The sequence below is a fragment of the Arctopsyche grandis genome, chromosome 10 (genome assembly GCF_051622035.1).
Source record: "Arctopsyche grandis isolate Sample6627 chromosome 10, ASM5162203v2, whole genome shotgun sequence".
Classification (NCBI taxonomy): domain Eukaryota; kingdom Metazoa; phylum Arthropoda; class Insecta; order Trichoptera; family Hydropsychidae; genus Arctopsyche; species Arctopsyche grandis.
In genome coordinates this window covers 25,300,732-25,317,984 of record NC_135364.1, presented here as the reverse complement: position 1 = coordinate 25,317,984, position 17,253 = coordinate 25,300,732, and the positions used below count along the sequence as shown (strand labels likewise).

At 33.3% G+C, this 17,253-nt stretch overlaps 1 protein-coding gene across 6 annotated transcripts in view; it reads right to left on the bottom strand.

The window, feature by feature from the left end:
- Window positions 1-17,253, bottom strand: part of bru3 (CUGBP Elav-like family member bruno 3) — a 725,332-nt gene that overhangs the window by 92,817 nt on the left and 615,262 nt on the right. For all 6 annotated transcript variants that reach the window (XM_077439689.1, XM_077439688.1, XM_077439684.1 and 3 more), the window contains one exon: window positions 5,541-5,620. In XM_077439689.1, coding sequence (XP_077295815.1) covers window positions 5,541-5,620 — 80 coding nt within the window. The remainder of the gene's footprint in view (window positions 1-5,540; window positions 5,621-17,253) is intronic.

Below are 17,253 nucleotides of genomic sequence, written 5' to 3'. Positions count from 1 at the left end.
AGCTCCTTCGAACCGAAATTATTTCAAGATATTTGTTTTGTAAATTATCTTGCGTTTCCAGTGAGCTTTTGCCGCTTGGCGGTTTGCTTCCATGTCAATACTTAATACCTACCCCCAGGTTGTGTTTTCCCCCTTGACAAAAACCCCATACGTTAAAACTCTACTTACACGCCTGAATTTAAGTTTGACTTTCCGTTAAAGCGTGCAGACTTTCAATGAAAAATAATTATATTTGAATAACATGGATAAGTAAATTATGCGGAATTTCCATTTTTTTTATCTTTAACGATCTATGTATGTACATACATATGTAAATAGTTAGTTATTTTGTGCCACAAATTACACGAATAAAAATGTACTCCATAAGAATATTTTCAAATAGATGAACTACATATTGTAAACCATCAACTGATTAGAGAAAATGTTTAAGATTGTTTCAGTTGTATGGTTAAAAAAACTATTCATATTTGTATCCAATTGAAACGGGAGAAATATGAAGAAAATTGGACGAAACAGTGTAATATAAGGGATTTTGGATTTTGATTTTAAATACAAGACTGATTTTTTTACAGACATATGTATTTTATAAATATGTATATATATGTATATTCAAAGCATGAGATGACAATTTTTTGGGGTATTTAAAATATATAAAAAAAATAAAGTAAAAATGCATAACTACATATTCTGGCACAGCTTTTAACTTCAAATATGCACGTACATAGTAATAATAGATGATGTTTTGAAATTCAGCCTCGTTTTCAGAAATGTAAATTACCCCTTTTTCGGTTAATTTTATAAAAAAATTACCATTTCCCATTGAAAAGAAAGATAAAAAATTAACATTAATCTTTTCCTGTGTAGGTGAAAGCTTCTGAATATTATAATACTATCGATTGAATTTTCCAGAATTATATACCTACATAAAAAAATGATTGAATTGAAAGAGGAATAAATGATTTAATCCCTCATAATCCAATTACGCTAAAAGTATCGGAGAATGCAAAGTACTTAAACCGTCTCTGAGGGGAAGACGTCATAAAAGTAAACGAATTACTCGATACTCTTTTGGGAATTCTATCCATCTAAACGAGTGTACATTTTTTCCTTTCTGCAATGATGGCCATCTTCCCTAATGGAACGGTATTCTAAAATTGCACCGGCGCTCTGTATTTTATTCATGAAATATATAAAATAAATATAAACATATACTTGGGCATAGAAGCGAAATAAATAAGATACGAAATATGCGTATGTATCTGGATCTTTAATATTTTAGGAGATACGTTGTTGCAGACTCACGCACAGAAGACGTCAGGAGGCTTTCGTACCCTCTCTTTGCCTTGTCACAAATATACGTGTCAAGTTTCCCGGGATGTTTGGATGACAGGCAGGCATTTGGAAATGAAAATTGGAAATAGGTCGCAGGGGTGTGGATTATCCAGAACACGACTCCACGCCATTAATTCGGCAGAAACGCAACGCTATTATTTATTAAAAAAAAAAAAAATAATAATAATAAATCATGGAATATACAATATACACATATTAATTTACAATATGAGACGTGATTTTATTTATTTATTTTTTGTTTGCTTATTTACCAATTTCCAACACGTTTCCTTCCGCATACGCGCGCCGAATGGATATTACACGTGTGCGCTTAATATACATAGTGCGGAATAAAATTTGAAACAACAACGTCTTAAAAAATAAGGGCATTTTCGCCCGTTGGAAAAATTTACTCTTTCGCAAAACAGACTGCCATACGCCAACATAAATAAGATTAAACGAAGAAAAATACAGGCATGAATAGAAGAAAGTCCGCCCGAGAGAAATAAGAAACTTTATACACTCGCAGATTTCCATTACAAAAGCGTGACACCGTAACTACGGCGTGTGTAGTAGGTAGGGCAAAACCCACCCCCCCCTTTTTCTCCCTCACTCCATACAAGGGTGAGAAGATGAGGGGGCCGATAGGGGAAGGGACGATGCTGAAAACTACGTTGTAGAGTTTCCACGTGGTGCTTATCTACGTGACTGACGAAAAGTGTCACCATACACTGAGTACAAGCAATGCATATTTTACGTATATAACATATATTGTGTAAACATCAACCAAAATTCACACAATATCTAAAGTATTATATGTATATACCTACACATACGGTCAAATACTTCGATTATTGTTTAATTTTTCAACGTATTTATACGAATGAAAGGATCTATTGAAAGAAAATAGGTAACGTATCATTAGAATGAATAGACTGTATGTGGGACATAGAAGATTATATGGAAGATACATATGTATATAGATACAGTGAAATATTCAATTGATAGATATAAATAGACTTTCGAACTACTTGTCTTATTTTGTCGAAACACTAGTAGTCAAATAAGAGCTAGAATATTATATAAATATACTAACAACAACAAAAAACGTGTAAGATACACGAGCACCCTATGAATAATTTAAACATTACGTTAAGATTGCGTAGAAATCATCAAAGCAAATAATTATACAGAATATGGATTAAGATAAGAAAAAATGGAACGCCAGATGATTGCCATACAATTTCCAATGATTATCTTGAAAATTACGACAGAGTATTTAAAAATTAAATCTGGTACAAAAATATATGCATATTTGCATGTATTTGAGAATGAATCAGTTCCTCATATCATTAGATTTATTTAAGGCATGTAATTAAATCACTTTTAATCATCATCCGTTCTTTAATGCTTCGAGCAATACACATATTTTAATATACTTAATTAATCTGCTCCCTTGGGTACAACTTAAGCACATGTATCGTCCATATTTCATCTAATCTTTCAACCCATTTCCGTTTGATTTTTAAATATACTTCTAAATATATTACTAAATATACTTATTATATCTATTTTAATAGCTACTGATCTACTGATCATTTTCTATTTTTAAATTTAAATTTAATTTTGTTACTAATCATAGTATTATATTGTTCTAATGTTAATGTACAGCGTACTAGGAAAAATAGCTCAAAACCTATTTGCAATTCTTATAAATGCTCATAATACATCTAATACATAATATTAATTAAAGACGAAGGAAAAATTCAATGAATCAAACAAACAAAATATAGACTATTTTGTACAAAATATAAGAAGACGGAAACAGTACAATAGAAATTAAACGTACCCTGAAACACCTTTAGCTTTACCCGATGATAAAAAGCGAAGACCCAATTAATTTAAACATTTACTTTATACTTCAGATATATATACGTATGTATATAGTGAGCGAATTCGGCTAATTGTATCGTTTTAACCGCGGCCGAATTAAGCTCGCTCGGCCAATCAAAGAACCGTGCAAGTGTTATTGTTTTCGCCGAAGAAAACGTTTTTGCGGATTTAATTAGCGACTGTGGGCCGTTTCGCCCCGAGGAGGGCCACTTTCGCGGTTCGAGCTCCTTCCACGGATCCTTCCCGAAAGGGGGTGGACGAGTGGGCGGTCGGGTAGGAGGGTGGGTGGGTGGGCAAAGTCTCCCACAGGACGAAAACATCATTAGTCGAACGCGTCGCCGGTGTCGCAAGTTTCTTTGTCGGCGAGTCTCGGCACGTGAACGCCTTCTTCTCGGAGTAGTTTAGTGGTGGTAGTCGTCTGGTTCGCTCGAACCGAAATGAGAACTCTCCTACCTACCTTCGGTTCGGCGTGGGGTGGTTTAGGGGGAGTTATGATGCCGTTTCTTCGGTTCGTGTCGCAGCCGGCTGCTGCCCCCGGCCAACCGGGACAAATAGAGGACGAATTGATTCGAGGCGGGAGACTTGAACGCTCCAGCCGCAACTCCCGAGTCCTAATGGCACGTCCAAGACACGTTCGAAATTGTATTATATACGTGCACATACATATACGTTGTGGAACTCTTGGTAACAGTGGTGGTCCAAGTTGCACTTAGAAATAATCCATTTCGACAGACGAATCTGCGCTTCGAGTTGAGGAAATTAAAACCGATCCCAATTAATTATTCACAACGTGAGAAGAAAGTGCTGCTACTTTGGGTTTGGAATATACATACATATGTACGTACATATGTCGGAATAAGCCGCATACTTTATCGAAGTATAACTATTATTCTCAATATAAATCTATGAAGACATTATTTATGGCATGCAATTTTTTCAAGTTAGTATTTATGGGTATGTTATAAATTATTTTTAGGGATTTATTTTGTATTATTTGGAGCTTGGAAAGGTTAGTATTCGAGGCGTTATTGCATACAGGTGAAACATACATAGGTTAATAATGGTAATATGAGCGCGCGATATAATTTCATTTTATTTTGAGTTCATAAGGAACTATGGCGATTAAATATAAGGTATATTGAGGAAATACCTCGTATCGTATTATAAAAACAATCTGCTTTCGATCGTCGACTTGAGAGAGTCTTAAGTTAAAAATATGTATTATGAGCATTTATAAGAATTGTGAATAGGTTTTTGTGCTCTTTTTCCTATTATGCTGTACATTAATATTAGAATAATATAATACTATAATTACTAACAAAAATAATATAAAATAGAAAATGATCAGTAGATCAATAGCTATAAAAATAAATACAAAATGTATTGTGAAGATAATTTAGTGATATTAAAATTAATGAATTTAAAAATCAAAAAAATTATTTTATAAAAAACACGATTTCTTTAATACGAACATTTTGATATTTATTTATCTTCGACTGGCTAATTATATATTTTAGCTATATATTTTACTTAACTATACGTCCGGCTTTTTATCATCAAACAGAAAAAATATATAATATAACAAACTAGATAGTGAAAAGCAATAGCTCATACACTTATTCACATAGTCTGTGAGAACTTATTTATGTTTTTACTATAAAATATATCAAAAATTAGATTAAAAAGTGTAGAATTATTTAAAAAAAACCCCATTTAGAATAAAAAGATAATCGTTCTTATAAATTAATGCCTTCAAATATTTTATAAGTTTTTTTTCGTCACATTCGATATGATTTTTAGATGAATCTATTATACACGTCAATCGATTGATTTTATCGCGTCATCGATGAAAATTCGGCGCCAAAATACGAAATAACAACAACGGACGAAAGTTAAAGCGCGGGCAACGCCCCCAGGCAGAGAGATCGGGTCGGAAAATATTCGAATTGCAATAAAATAAACGCGCCTATGTATATGGATTTTCCGGACGATGACAAATGTTGATATTGTCGAAAAATAAACAAGTTTACAGGGGCTCGGGTGCGATAACTAATGGGTGGAAATAGGCTCGGGGTACATTTCCTCTAGCTGGCGTTCGGCCAAACTCTGAAAGCTCGTAATGATGATGATAGAAAATTAACTTTCCCTCGGTGCTGACAAAGCACGCCTACGCTTTTTTATACGCCGTTTTGTATATAAGCGTGTGTTTATTTTTTTTCGCTCGTATTATCATAGGTGAAGATGAGACACATAGTATGTGGATGATGATGAATATATATATAGATAACACATAGTAAAAAAAACAGATGACTCACTGGCATAGTTTGACTGCCATGCAGAGTGTTGATGGCAGCCTGCGCCTCCTGATGTGAACTGAACTTAACAAAAGCACACCCTGGAAAGAAGAAAAATGTATTGTTAGTAAAATCATTAACATTTTGAACAAAAAGAACGACATATAAACACATATATAAAATAATTTTAAAAAATCTGAAAAGTTATCAAAAATTTTCGACGCCTTCTGAAATGTTTCTATGAAAAATTAATTATTAAAGTATATATTTTTTAATATATTATATACTCTATTGGTTGATGAAAGAAAAGAAACTAAAATTGTTTTGTTCAGTCGTTAAATGCAGTTTTAAATGAAATAGTCAGTAATTATATTTACGAAAAAGGTCTAGCAATTTGCCCATTCGATTTGTTAATACCTTTATTGTATTCATTAAGATGTCCTATCTATAATACTATAAAATCCTTTGATCAATTCAAAATGATTTTCATATCTTGATTGCAAATTAAACAATAAAATCACTATCCAATAGATAAATTAAACCAAAAAAAAACGTATTCAAATGATCATTTCATTAAAATATCGATCAATTGATGAATAACTCTGACTTAAAGTAATAAATTTCGTAAGTAAATACGAGTTGAAAGTGAGCAGTATATTCCGGGTTATTTGATATGAATGTGTTTTTGCAAAAACAAACAAATAAATAGATCTGTAAATTTTTCCGATCGGTAGGAGATAGACGCGAAAATCCGAGAGAATATGAGCAGTTATGAAACACGGGAAAGTATCCAAAGTAATAAACAACATAGGAGAAGTAAGTTTTAGGCGATGGGCTCACAAGAAATCGAATAATATCAATAATATGTACAATATAAATTAAGAGAGAGAGAGAGAGAGCGGGGGGTGAAAATTGGAAAGTTGCGACTTGGCGAAAACGTTTATCTAGTGAAGAGTTTCGACGCAATAAATTAAAATACATTATGCTATAATATCATTCAGATGAAGAAATTTGCATATTCGCGCTCGAACGGAGATCTTACCGTTAATTGAATACACCGCGTCGGTGAGAGTATTGTATATTTACTTTTTATGCGGAAGGAAAAGTTTCGTGCGATTTTCCGGCGTTTTGAATTTCCCAGATGGGGCAGAATATCGCGACTGACTCGGTCATGTATTACTTCATTTCCAACAGAACAATGCAAACGAGGAGTGCATTCGTAAGACACGTCATGCAAACAAAAGGCTGTGTATTTCACTACAGAATAAATATCCTGTGGTGGTGAGGGAAAATACGTAGTGTTTGCACGTTGGTAGGAAGCCGACTCCTTGCAGCGGGAAATCCTTCAATTAGAAGATGAGATTGTGTTTCCGGCGGATGTTCCCGCAACTGGTAGCGCTCTCCGCTCGGCGCAAACCACTTAGTTTTCCCGCAAATTTTCCGCACTTTTATTTTTTGCACCGCTGCACTTGCGTATGTAATCGTCAGACAGCTTTTTGCGCTCTCTTTTTCCAGCGGCTTGTTTGCCAAAAGATAAAACCAACTCTCAACACTGCACTAGATATACCACATAACTGCACTAGACAAACAGGTGCTGGGTTTCCACCATTTTCACCATTTGAAGCAACAGATATATAAAAGAAAAGTCAATGGTAAACGATATCTCGTATGTAACATTATGTAATATACTTTCAACAATGAGATATTGTTGGATATGATTTGTAAGAATTCGCATTTAATATCAAAATGTTCAAAATATGTACATACATACATATGTATACCAGTGGCGGACGGTGGGTGTTAATACCGGGTGTGCTGTGTATGCCGTAGGGCATAGGGTATAAAATTAGCAATTAAAAAAAAATACTCGTTTTGCATTACAAAAATGTTTAATTTATTAGTTATTTATACATAAGTTCAATGCGACGTTTCTGAGACATAAACTTTTCAATCACGTCTGCATAGAATGTGTCTTTCTGTTTTAATTCCACCAATAACTTTTTTTCTATTGAAATTAAGCTAAGGCCACATAATCTATCTTGACCTTGCGTACCTCTATAGCAAGTTTTTATTCTTTTCAGCGCCGAAAAAGAACGTTCTGCTGAAGCTGTACTGCTTGGTATCGTTAATATTAATTCTCCCAGCTTAAACACCTCTTTAAAACCAGATTTGAGGTTATTTTTTGTCATGAATTGTATTAATTCATGAACAGGTTTCTCTGAAAATTCAGAGCTGGAATATAGCACAATGAGTTCGTTTTTCAATCGAATATAATCAAACAGTGATCCATAAAAATCTTTTAATTTATTAATTAAAACATTTGGAAAATTTTCTTTATATTCGTCATATTTATCATTACAAAGAAGGTGGAAATATTCTAATTTGGAAAGTGAAGAATATCTACATTCGACTTGTGCGATTATGCTATCAACTATTTTGAAATATAATTGACGAAATGAAGTTTTATCTTCTACTTCTGAATAATTTTTTAATCTTTGTGGCCTACGATCATGATCATCATTTTTTTCATTTAAATAATTATTCCATAACATTTCAAAATTATTATCCCTTTCGTATTTCAGTTGCTGCAAAACATCATTAATTTTTTTACAACAATATAAAACGTCCGAAGATTTAGATTGAAGAATGTTATACAAAACATCAGTTATTCCAAACAGTTTTGAAAAAATTTGAAGAAGTTTAATTGTTTGAAAATCCTCTAAAAAGCCTAAAAACCCTCGTGCTTTTATAACAGTATCTGTGTCCCATAATTCACAATTTTCTATAACATGTCGAAAAAAATCTGTAAATTGACTTCTGTATTGTTGTACTGTGCTACTTAAACGAGATGTAAAATTCCACCTTGTGGGTGCTACAGAGGGAAGTCTTTTTGTCACAAATTCCTGTAAAGCGAATACTCTTTTGGAAGATTTTGAAAAGTATGTAGACAATCCATTTAAAGTTTGAAAAAATGATTTACTTTCTTTAATATCAGAAAGACCTTGCTGCAATACTAAATTCAATACATGAGCATAACAGTGTGTAAAAAGAGCAAAAGGATAAGCATTGAGGACTTTGGATTGCAAACCATTTACGTGTCCACTCATTACACTTGCTCCATCATAAGTCTGTCCAACCAATTTGTCTTGAATTTTAAATTCTTCAACTATGTTCACCACGTGACGGAATAGACCATTAGATGTTTTATCAGCACTAACGTCTGTAAAACTAATAAACCGTTCATGTACATTGCCTTTACATACAAAACGTAAAACTGTTGAGAGCTGTGATTTTGTCATTATATCTGAAGTTTCATCGAGAATAATAGCAACAAAACTTGCTGACTCTACTTCATTTTTTATATGAACTTTAATAACATGAGCGATTGCTTCGATTATGTCATTTTGTATACTTGGAGAAGTACCACGAAAGGTAGTAGCAGTATTTAAATGAGTATCTAAAACAGAATCATATTCTCGAAGAGCATTTAGATATTCAATGTAATTGCCTTTGTTTACGGAATTACATGACTCGTCGTGACCTCGCAGGGACAGTTCTTGTTTTCCTAGATAGATTATTGCGTTAATAATTCGTTTTAAAACATCTCTATTTTTATTTACTTGTTCATTATGTCGACTTATTTCGGCTTTACGTTGACTGTCAATTAATACGTCGATTCGTTGTTTGCCAAACATTTGTATGGAAAGAAATGATTGTACGTGTGCCTGCGATCCTTCGTGTTTCTTCAGTGCTGCTGTCAAATGGTTGAGATCAGCAAATCCTTCTTTGTTCCACACATTAATATCTTTGGAGAACAATAAACATGGCCAGCAGAAAAGTTTGGATCGAATTTCACAGCCTGTAATCCATTCGAATTTTTTATAATTTGAAACGCAAAAATGTCTAGTGTAAACTTTTGTTTTTTCTTTATGCAAACTGGATAAATTTGGAAGAGACGGACACGGTTTCCCATCCTTAATTATTTTTAATTTTATCTCAAAACTTCTATTTGAAAACGGAATAGTTAAAATGTCTTGAACACTGTTAGCCATTATTAGTTATTAGAGGTATGACTGAGATATGACCATAAAAATACGAATGTGCGAAAAAGTACGAGACCACGTGTCGCATCGCATTGGTCAATTGCCGACTGTTGCGCGGTGCTCTGAAGTCGTAGCACACCGTACGTCTTAATATCGCGAACAAACCTATACAAGCGAATATCCGCCTGCACACTCCAACCAAACCCACCAATTTGCTGCACGGCATAGGTATTCTCTCGTCGCGGCGCACAAACTACATACACACAACACGCTGCAGACTGCACACCACACCATACACCATACATTTAGCGCACGCGGTAAATACACCATACACATCAATGCCTGTTTATACAACAACACATTATTTTGTATTAAAATACTACTTTATGTGGTCTTTGGTTTTCACGGGTGTGCGCCGCACACCTAGCACACACCCAATATACGCCACTGATGTATACATATTATTGTGTGTTTGGGCAACAAAATATATAGCATTGCAAACCGATTAGAGTGCAAGCCGAATTACTATTTTGTATCGCACTGTTTACGTTGCGGCAAATATACAAAAAGTTTTAATTAAATAGAGAGAGGCGGAGAGCTTTTAGCGAAAGCTGCTTCACATTTGCAAATCGTGCAAAGCCGCAAAATCGTTACAAGTCCGCAAACGTTTTCCGCGACAAACTATGCAATTTTAATTTGTCCGCTGTTCATTAACGCCGAAGCCATTTTTTGCACTTTTATTTCATAGGCGATATTTTTACACACAAACAGAAGAATACATCTCATAGAAAATTTTATATTATAAATTGAGTGAATTTTTAGTTGGAAAAAAATCTTAATAGAAAAAATAACTTCTATAATACAGATACGCAAGTTTGTATTTATTATCCGAAGATTTACTTTTCAATATTTATATTTATATTTAAATAAGTTTTTTGGAAAGCTTACTTTCTATGCTATACTGTAGGATTGTTTCTCAGAGAATTTCCATGCAAAAAATAGTCAATATGTTAATTAAAACATATGATTAGAAACATTTTAACTTAAAAAGTGCCTTTTTAAGTGACATAATATATGTAATATTACAAGCCGGATTGCCTAGCATTGCTCAGGCGAATGAAAGTTTGTCAGAAAAATTTGTCTACGGTCTAAATTAGATTACTATAAATATACGTACCTACTATAGATTAAAACTTTAGATTTGTACAACACTTACAAATATATGTAGCTTATTATGCAATTGAAATTCAATGGGTGATTTTACATAAAGTAATTTGCGAAATTTGTCCATACAGCATTTCGAAATTCGACGACTTATATTACAAAAAATGCTGCGAAAATATAAGTAAATTGAAATTTTTTCAAAAGTTATACGTAGATGTCTCTATGATGCTTTGTTAAAATTATTCTAAAAATCGTATAATGATGATTGGCCTGGAAGAAGCATTGGGGTTAATCTGTTGGACCTTCCTGGTTTATTTTTATTTCATGAAAACTTGCCTTTACAGATCGCTTCAAAGCGACGAGTGCATTTTAAACATATATGTAATACAGTCAATCAATCAATAGAATACATAAGAATTTTATACAATGCGAATTCATACAAACATCCACAGTGACATCTATGGAGAAATCTTTGCAGCATTTTATTATCAATTGGTGAACCTCAAAACGCTGAATAACTTGAGATTAGCAAGAGAGATAGGAAAGGAGATGCTAATTTTACATGAACTGTTTTTGATGAAAATCAGAAAAAATTGCATACTCTGATAAGAAACGGTCGACATCAGGTCATAAACCAAGATCTGGCCAGCAGCGGGACTTTAGTGAGAATCAAACCCGTGACTTGCTCGAAAGGATAATATGTTAACCACTAAATATGTAAAAAAAAATCTTTTGATTATTTCAGACTGCTGCCGGATTTACTATATTTTTACAATACATCCTTTACGTTTCACTTACGATTACAATTCAGGAAAAAGTTTACTTTGCCATATTGCTCATTTTGGTCATCAATATAAGTTAATGGATCCTCCGCCATTACGATGGTGCAAAAATACCGTGTAAGACGCGTTTGATATCTGCCCGGCGAGATAGTCGTTGACGTTTATCCATCGTTGCTTATTGGTTTTAAACATAGATCGCGGTAGTAAAATAGTTTTTATTCAAAATAATTATTTTATATACAAATTATAGAAGAGGTATGTTTTTAAAAAACTTTTTTTTAATAATATTATATATATCTATAAAAAATACAATATTTTTTTAATTCAGGCACATTCGGAAACTTATAATTGTTTTTTTTTACGTTCAAAAAGCACTGACTCAATTACATAAAAGTATATTTTTAGTTTTTTAATCATTCGCCTTTAGTCACCTTTGAAGTCCAATTCTTTGGAATTGTCAATTTTCTTATGATATTTATATAAAATACTCAACATAATGAATTTCATAATAAAAAAAAATACAATGTTTGCTTATACAACAAACACCTCGAATTTAATCAAAGCAATTGTGTATCCGATATCACACTCCGATTACTCGGACCCTTTGAGTCAATTCGATCGCAAAATCACCGAGTTTTTTTTTGTGTTTTCCACTTTTTTTTTTCCTCCTCCATTTTAATTAGATCCCTTTGAACCGCTTGACCCAGATATGAAGGGTGTACGTACACGGGGACGTTTCTCTCTCACTGGCGGGCATTAATGCGAGTTTGCGCGGATTATGAAATGAATGCGAACCGGTTCGGTGGACCGATTCAGCTGCGGCGACATTCCTGACCGGTTTTTTCGCGTGTCGAGGGCCATTGTTGTCGGCTGTCGAGTGGCCATTGAAGGGACGAAACAAAACACTCGCCCTACGTGCGTTTGACAGATTATTTACGTCCCCTCTTCTTCGAGGGGCCCGCTGGTCCACTTCCATCTGAAAATTCACCCCAGTCCGTTTCATATCCGTATAACATTATTGTAATATTATATAATACATAATATAAACCTTGGAATAATGTCGAATTTTGCACGCTCTATTTGTCCGATGACTCAGTATGAAGGTCCATACACGTACACATACATATGTGTGTGGACTTGAGGTTTTCTCGTCTTTGTGGGTGGCCATAAGTGAAATTGAAAATAACGAGGTCGGTCCTGAATGTGTGAATTAAAAGGGTTATGCAAACCCTTCTCAAGACGCACTTGGTCTGGGATAAGTTGGGGTTATTGATCGGAAAAAAATAAAAATATAGTGATTGGATGACTATAGAATGAATATGGATAGATGCTTTTTATATTAAGATAGTGCAGCTGGAATAAGTATTCGAGCTTTACTCTTTTTTTTAACGGTTCATTTGTATAATATGTTACGGACTAGAAGCAAATAGAGCTACCGATAAGAAAGGCATTTCCTCGTGACTTGTTGTTGTGATAAATTTAAGCATCTTTAAAAATTAAGTATAAATTTATTAGTTACAAAGAACCAGAACTAGTGTTTACTATATACATATGTAATTATGTATATAGTAAACTTAAAATTAGCCAGCAGTTTGGCTTAGTGGTAGCGTATATATTTAGCACCACTGAGGTCAAAGGTTTGAGTCCTCGCCACTGCTGGTTAGATTTGGGGGTTTTGTGACTCCAAATCGATCGTTTCTCTATCAGAGTTTGCCAATTTTATCTGATCATTGCTGAAACGGTTCCTGAAAATTGGTATTAGATCTAATCCTGTTGTCACAAAATCTGCCTGTGTATAATTTGTAATAATTATACACAGTAATCTGATACAGTAATCTATAGATATCTCTATAGACATCTCTATAATTTCGTATTTATTATATGTATAAAAATTGTATACAAAAAAAAAATTAAAAAAAAAAATCCATAGATGTCTCTATGATTATTATTTCTGATTAATTGTTATATGCTATATATTCTGATTGTATATGTATGTATTACTGTATTTCTGATTTCTGATTGTTTATGTATTCTGTATTTCGTTAACGCACACCCGTCGCATTGGAGCAAATCTGTAATGGCGAGCGTATATTGATTTGTGACAATAAAATAAAATAATATAAAATATCAGCATTCTGCTTTATGTGGAAAATTTTGATATTTAAAAGTCATGTCTCATGAATAGATAGCATTCATCATTACTATCAATATAAATCATCCTGCGGAAAAACTATAAATGTGTAATATATGTATGTAGAGTGTGAAATTTTATATACCAATTCGAATATTGCCGCTTTAAACTGTTTATTGGACAACCGATATAAAATATTTACACCGTATTTTTTCTTTTCATAATAACAGTAGATCGCTTCGTTCGGAATATGAATTTTCTAGTACCTTGTCTACTCGATTGAAATAAACTCACAGCACAAAAAAAAGTTATATAGACCCAATAAAGAACGCGTAAAATTTACGATAACACTATAAAATATAATGCGAGTGTGTAAAAGAAATTAAATATGTATGTGCAAGTTCAATGGTTTCAAATTGAATAGGACAAAAAAAAAACGGAAACACACTCTCGTCGTATACAAAGGCTACATTTTCAAACAAGCAAATCCATTAATTAACGACGGCTTACAAAAAGTATGCGGTCTACGTATTTTCCGTCGATAAACAAAACTGGAAAGTGTAAATTTGTTACAGATAGTTAGGTGACGTTAATTCGAGAAACTTTCGGTAAAAGTTCAACGTACATCGCACGGGTCACTTTAAAATTACATTAAAAGTACCTATACATACGTTTTGCAGAACGAACTTTCGAGTTGACTTCAGCCAGAATTCCATTTAAGAAACACCCACTTCATCACAATTATCAGCAATTCAACAGTAATTATTACCAATGCGGGAATTTACCGGCTCTAAAAGCCGAATTACTCAAGGAAAAGTTGAAAAAATAAGTTAAAAATGAAACATTCTCGAAAATTTTCTATAGAGCCCCTTTGAGGGAGTTATAATAAATTGAGAAAGTATACATAACTTGATGGTTTTAGATTGAAATCAGTAAATCGGTAGTTTATGATCTAAACTAGAGTACCATTAGATAACTATGTATATCAAATTTAATGGTTCCAAATTGAAAACTGTGGATATATAATACAAAGTGAACAAGCAAACAAACGAATATTCATCTACTTTATATGTGTGCATTTGTAAATCGTTAGATATAATATCTCTAGATAATTAAACATACGTATTTTAAAGTAGTAAACAAGTTAGGAAGAGATATCTTAAAATCACCATCAATAGAAAAAAGTATCTAATTATTAATTCCAATACTGAATTTAGGCACAGAAATTTTAGATACAGACATAAAAACTGTAAAAAACACATATTTTTTTAAACGCTCATATCTCATAAACGAGAGAAAACCAGCGAAAATCAATGTTATATTTGAATTAATTGGGTATTATACTTAGTAAACATTGATTAGTTTTTGCGCTGGTATTTTTTTGTTGTTCGGTTAATTCAATTTAAAATACTTAAATAGTAATATGATGACTCTCGAAATTAACTAACTTCACGAATATTTTCACGTTTTGGTCGAAAAACGTTCCTGATCATTAAGAAATATCCTGTCCATAATATTTTGGAATTCTCCCATATATGTAGATTCTAAGAGATTATACGAGACTTCAAACGTAGTACAAAATGTAAAGATGTTTTATAACTTGTCTAAAAAAATACAATACTCTTAACAGTCTTTTAGAAAACGTGCTCTCGTAAATATTCTCGACTCACATCACAATATAATAACAAACATTTGAGCTGAATTTAGCCAGAAGAAACCTCCACTTTACAACATTAATCGGTAATTTATTTGTAATTATGACCTATGCGGGGATTTATCGGCAGGTTAATTATCGAGTGCGCCACTCTTTGTTGTCGAAGATGTGTTTATTCGAATAAAGACGTCATTAAGCGCTTGTAATGCCTTAATTGCGTGCACAAAGAGTTATAAGGCGTTATCAGCGATGATTATCGTGTCGATGGAGGGGTGGGGGGTGGTGGGTGGTATGGGGTGGGATTTACACGGTGGGCGAGCGAGGGTTAGGCGTGAATGGCGGACAGGGCGCACCGTGAAATTGATTGCACTCGAACGGGCCCTAACGACCCCACCCCTGCCAGCCACCCACCCTTACACACCTACCCCTATCTGATCACGCATTACGTAATTAAAAAGAGGCCCAACCCTCTTTATATTCACCTGTCGAACGAACGCAACGCAAATTCGAAGGCGTCACGGAATACGCATCAAATCACACTTTTACCGATTCAAATCACAATTTGGCCGACTTTACAATCCGATGCAAGCTTATAAGCATATGCTTATATTTAAACATGAAGCGGAAACAATTGGAAAAATTGAAATATTTAAAATTAGCGCTTTGAATTGAAACATTTAATATCTAAATTTAACCAAAACGCACTCTCTTAGTATGCACATATGTATATAATAAATTCATCTTTTATAAATGAGTACTACCGATTAATTAGCATTGCAATTGCAAAGAAACTATAAATAATAGGATGGCCGCAAAATACATCTACCGGAGATTAAACAAAATTATTCTCAGGACTGTTTTAATTGACAAGTTTTCGATTGAGAGTTTTTAAATTCTGGACTAGTCGAGTTGCAAGAAAATGCATACACACAGATACATAGTACGAAATTCCATGCAAGTCACGGTAATATGTCATATTTCGTTTTGGAGATGTTTTGTGATTTCATGCTGTAAGATTATTTGAAAGACAAAGTGTATGCAATCATCAATCATATGACAAAGTGTATGACATCAATCATATGATGTCAATCTAAAGATATCATCTGAGTAAAAGTCAACGTTTCAAAAATTGCTTAAATAAATCATGAAGAATATTTGAGCTTACTCACACAAATGTAATTAACATAACTTGTTTTGAAGGATAATGTCATTTTTATTTCATTTTATTTTTATTTTTATCTTTAATTTATACCAGCAAGCCTAACAGGTAACCTCAATGTGCCTTCCTGGCCAGAAACACTGTACATTTGATATAAATATTATTAGTATTATACAAAGTACATATAAATTAATAGCCACAGACATCTATGGTAAAATTTGTAAATTTGTAGCATTTTATACAATCCAACGAAATTCGAGATTTTGCGAGAAAATGGGTAAGATTGCCAATTTGTTGGAACCGTTTGAATGAAAATCAGATAAATTGGTAAACTCTGATAAGATACGATCGACCTCGAGTCACAAATCCAAGCTCTGGCCAGCAGAAACCAGTTTCATTTGAACCCGTGATCACTCTGTTCAAAGCATTATAACCTAACCACTAGTCTATTCATGTATTTTATTTAGCTGTTGAATATTTAATTTGCAATTAAAGCAAACGTCTTCATGTTAATTGACATTAAATTGCTCCATTTCATTTCAAAATGTGCAATTTGATGCAGAGTGTGTCGTCAGGTTACTATGCCGCAGTGCTAATCAACGTGTGGCTATGATTCATTTTTTTAATATGCTGTGTACACTATTATTGCATGTCGTCGTGTGATATTGGAAGTTGAAAGTTGAAGCTGTGTGCCAAACTTCAGACCATCTCGACAAAAAGAAAACAAAGGGGGATTTTCTTGTCAGTGTTACGCCGTCGCACAGCTATCGGAATATATTAGATGGCATATTCAGAGAAATT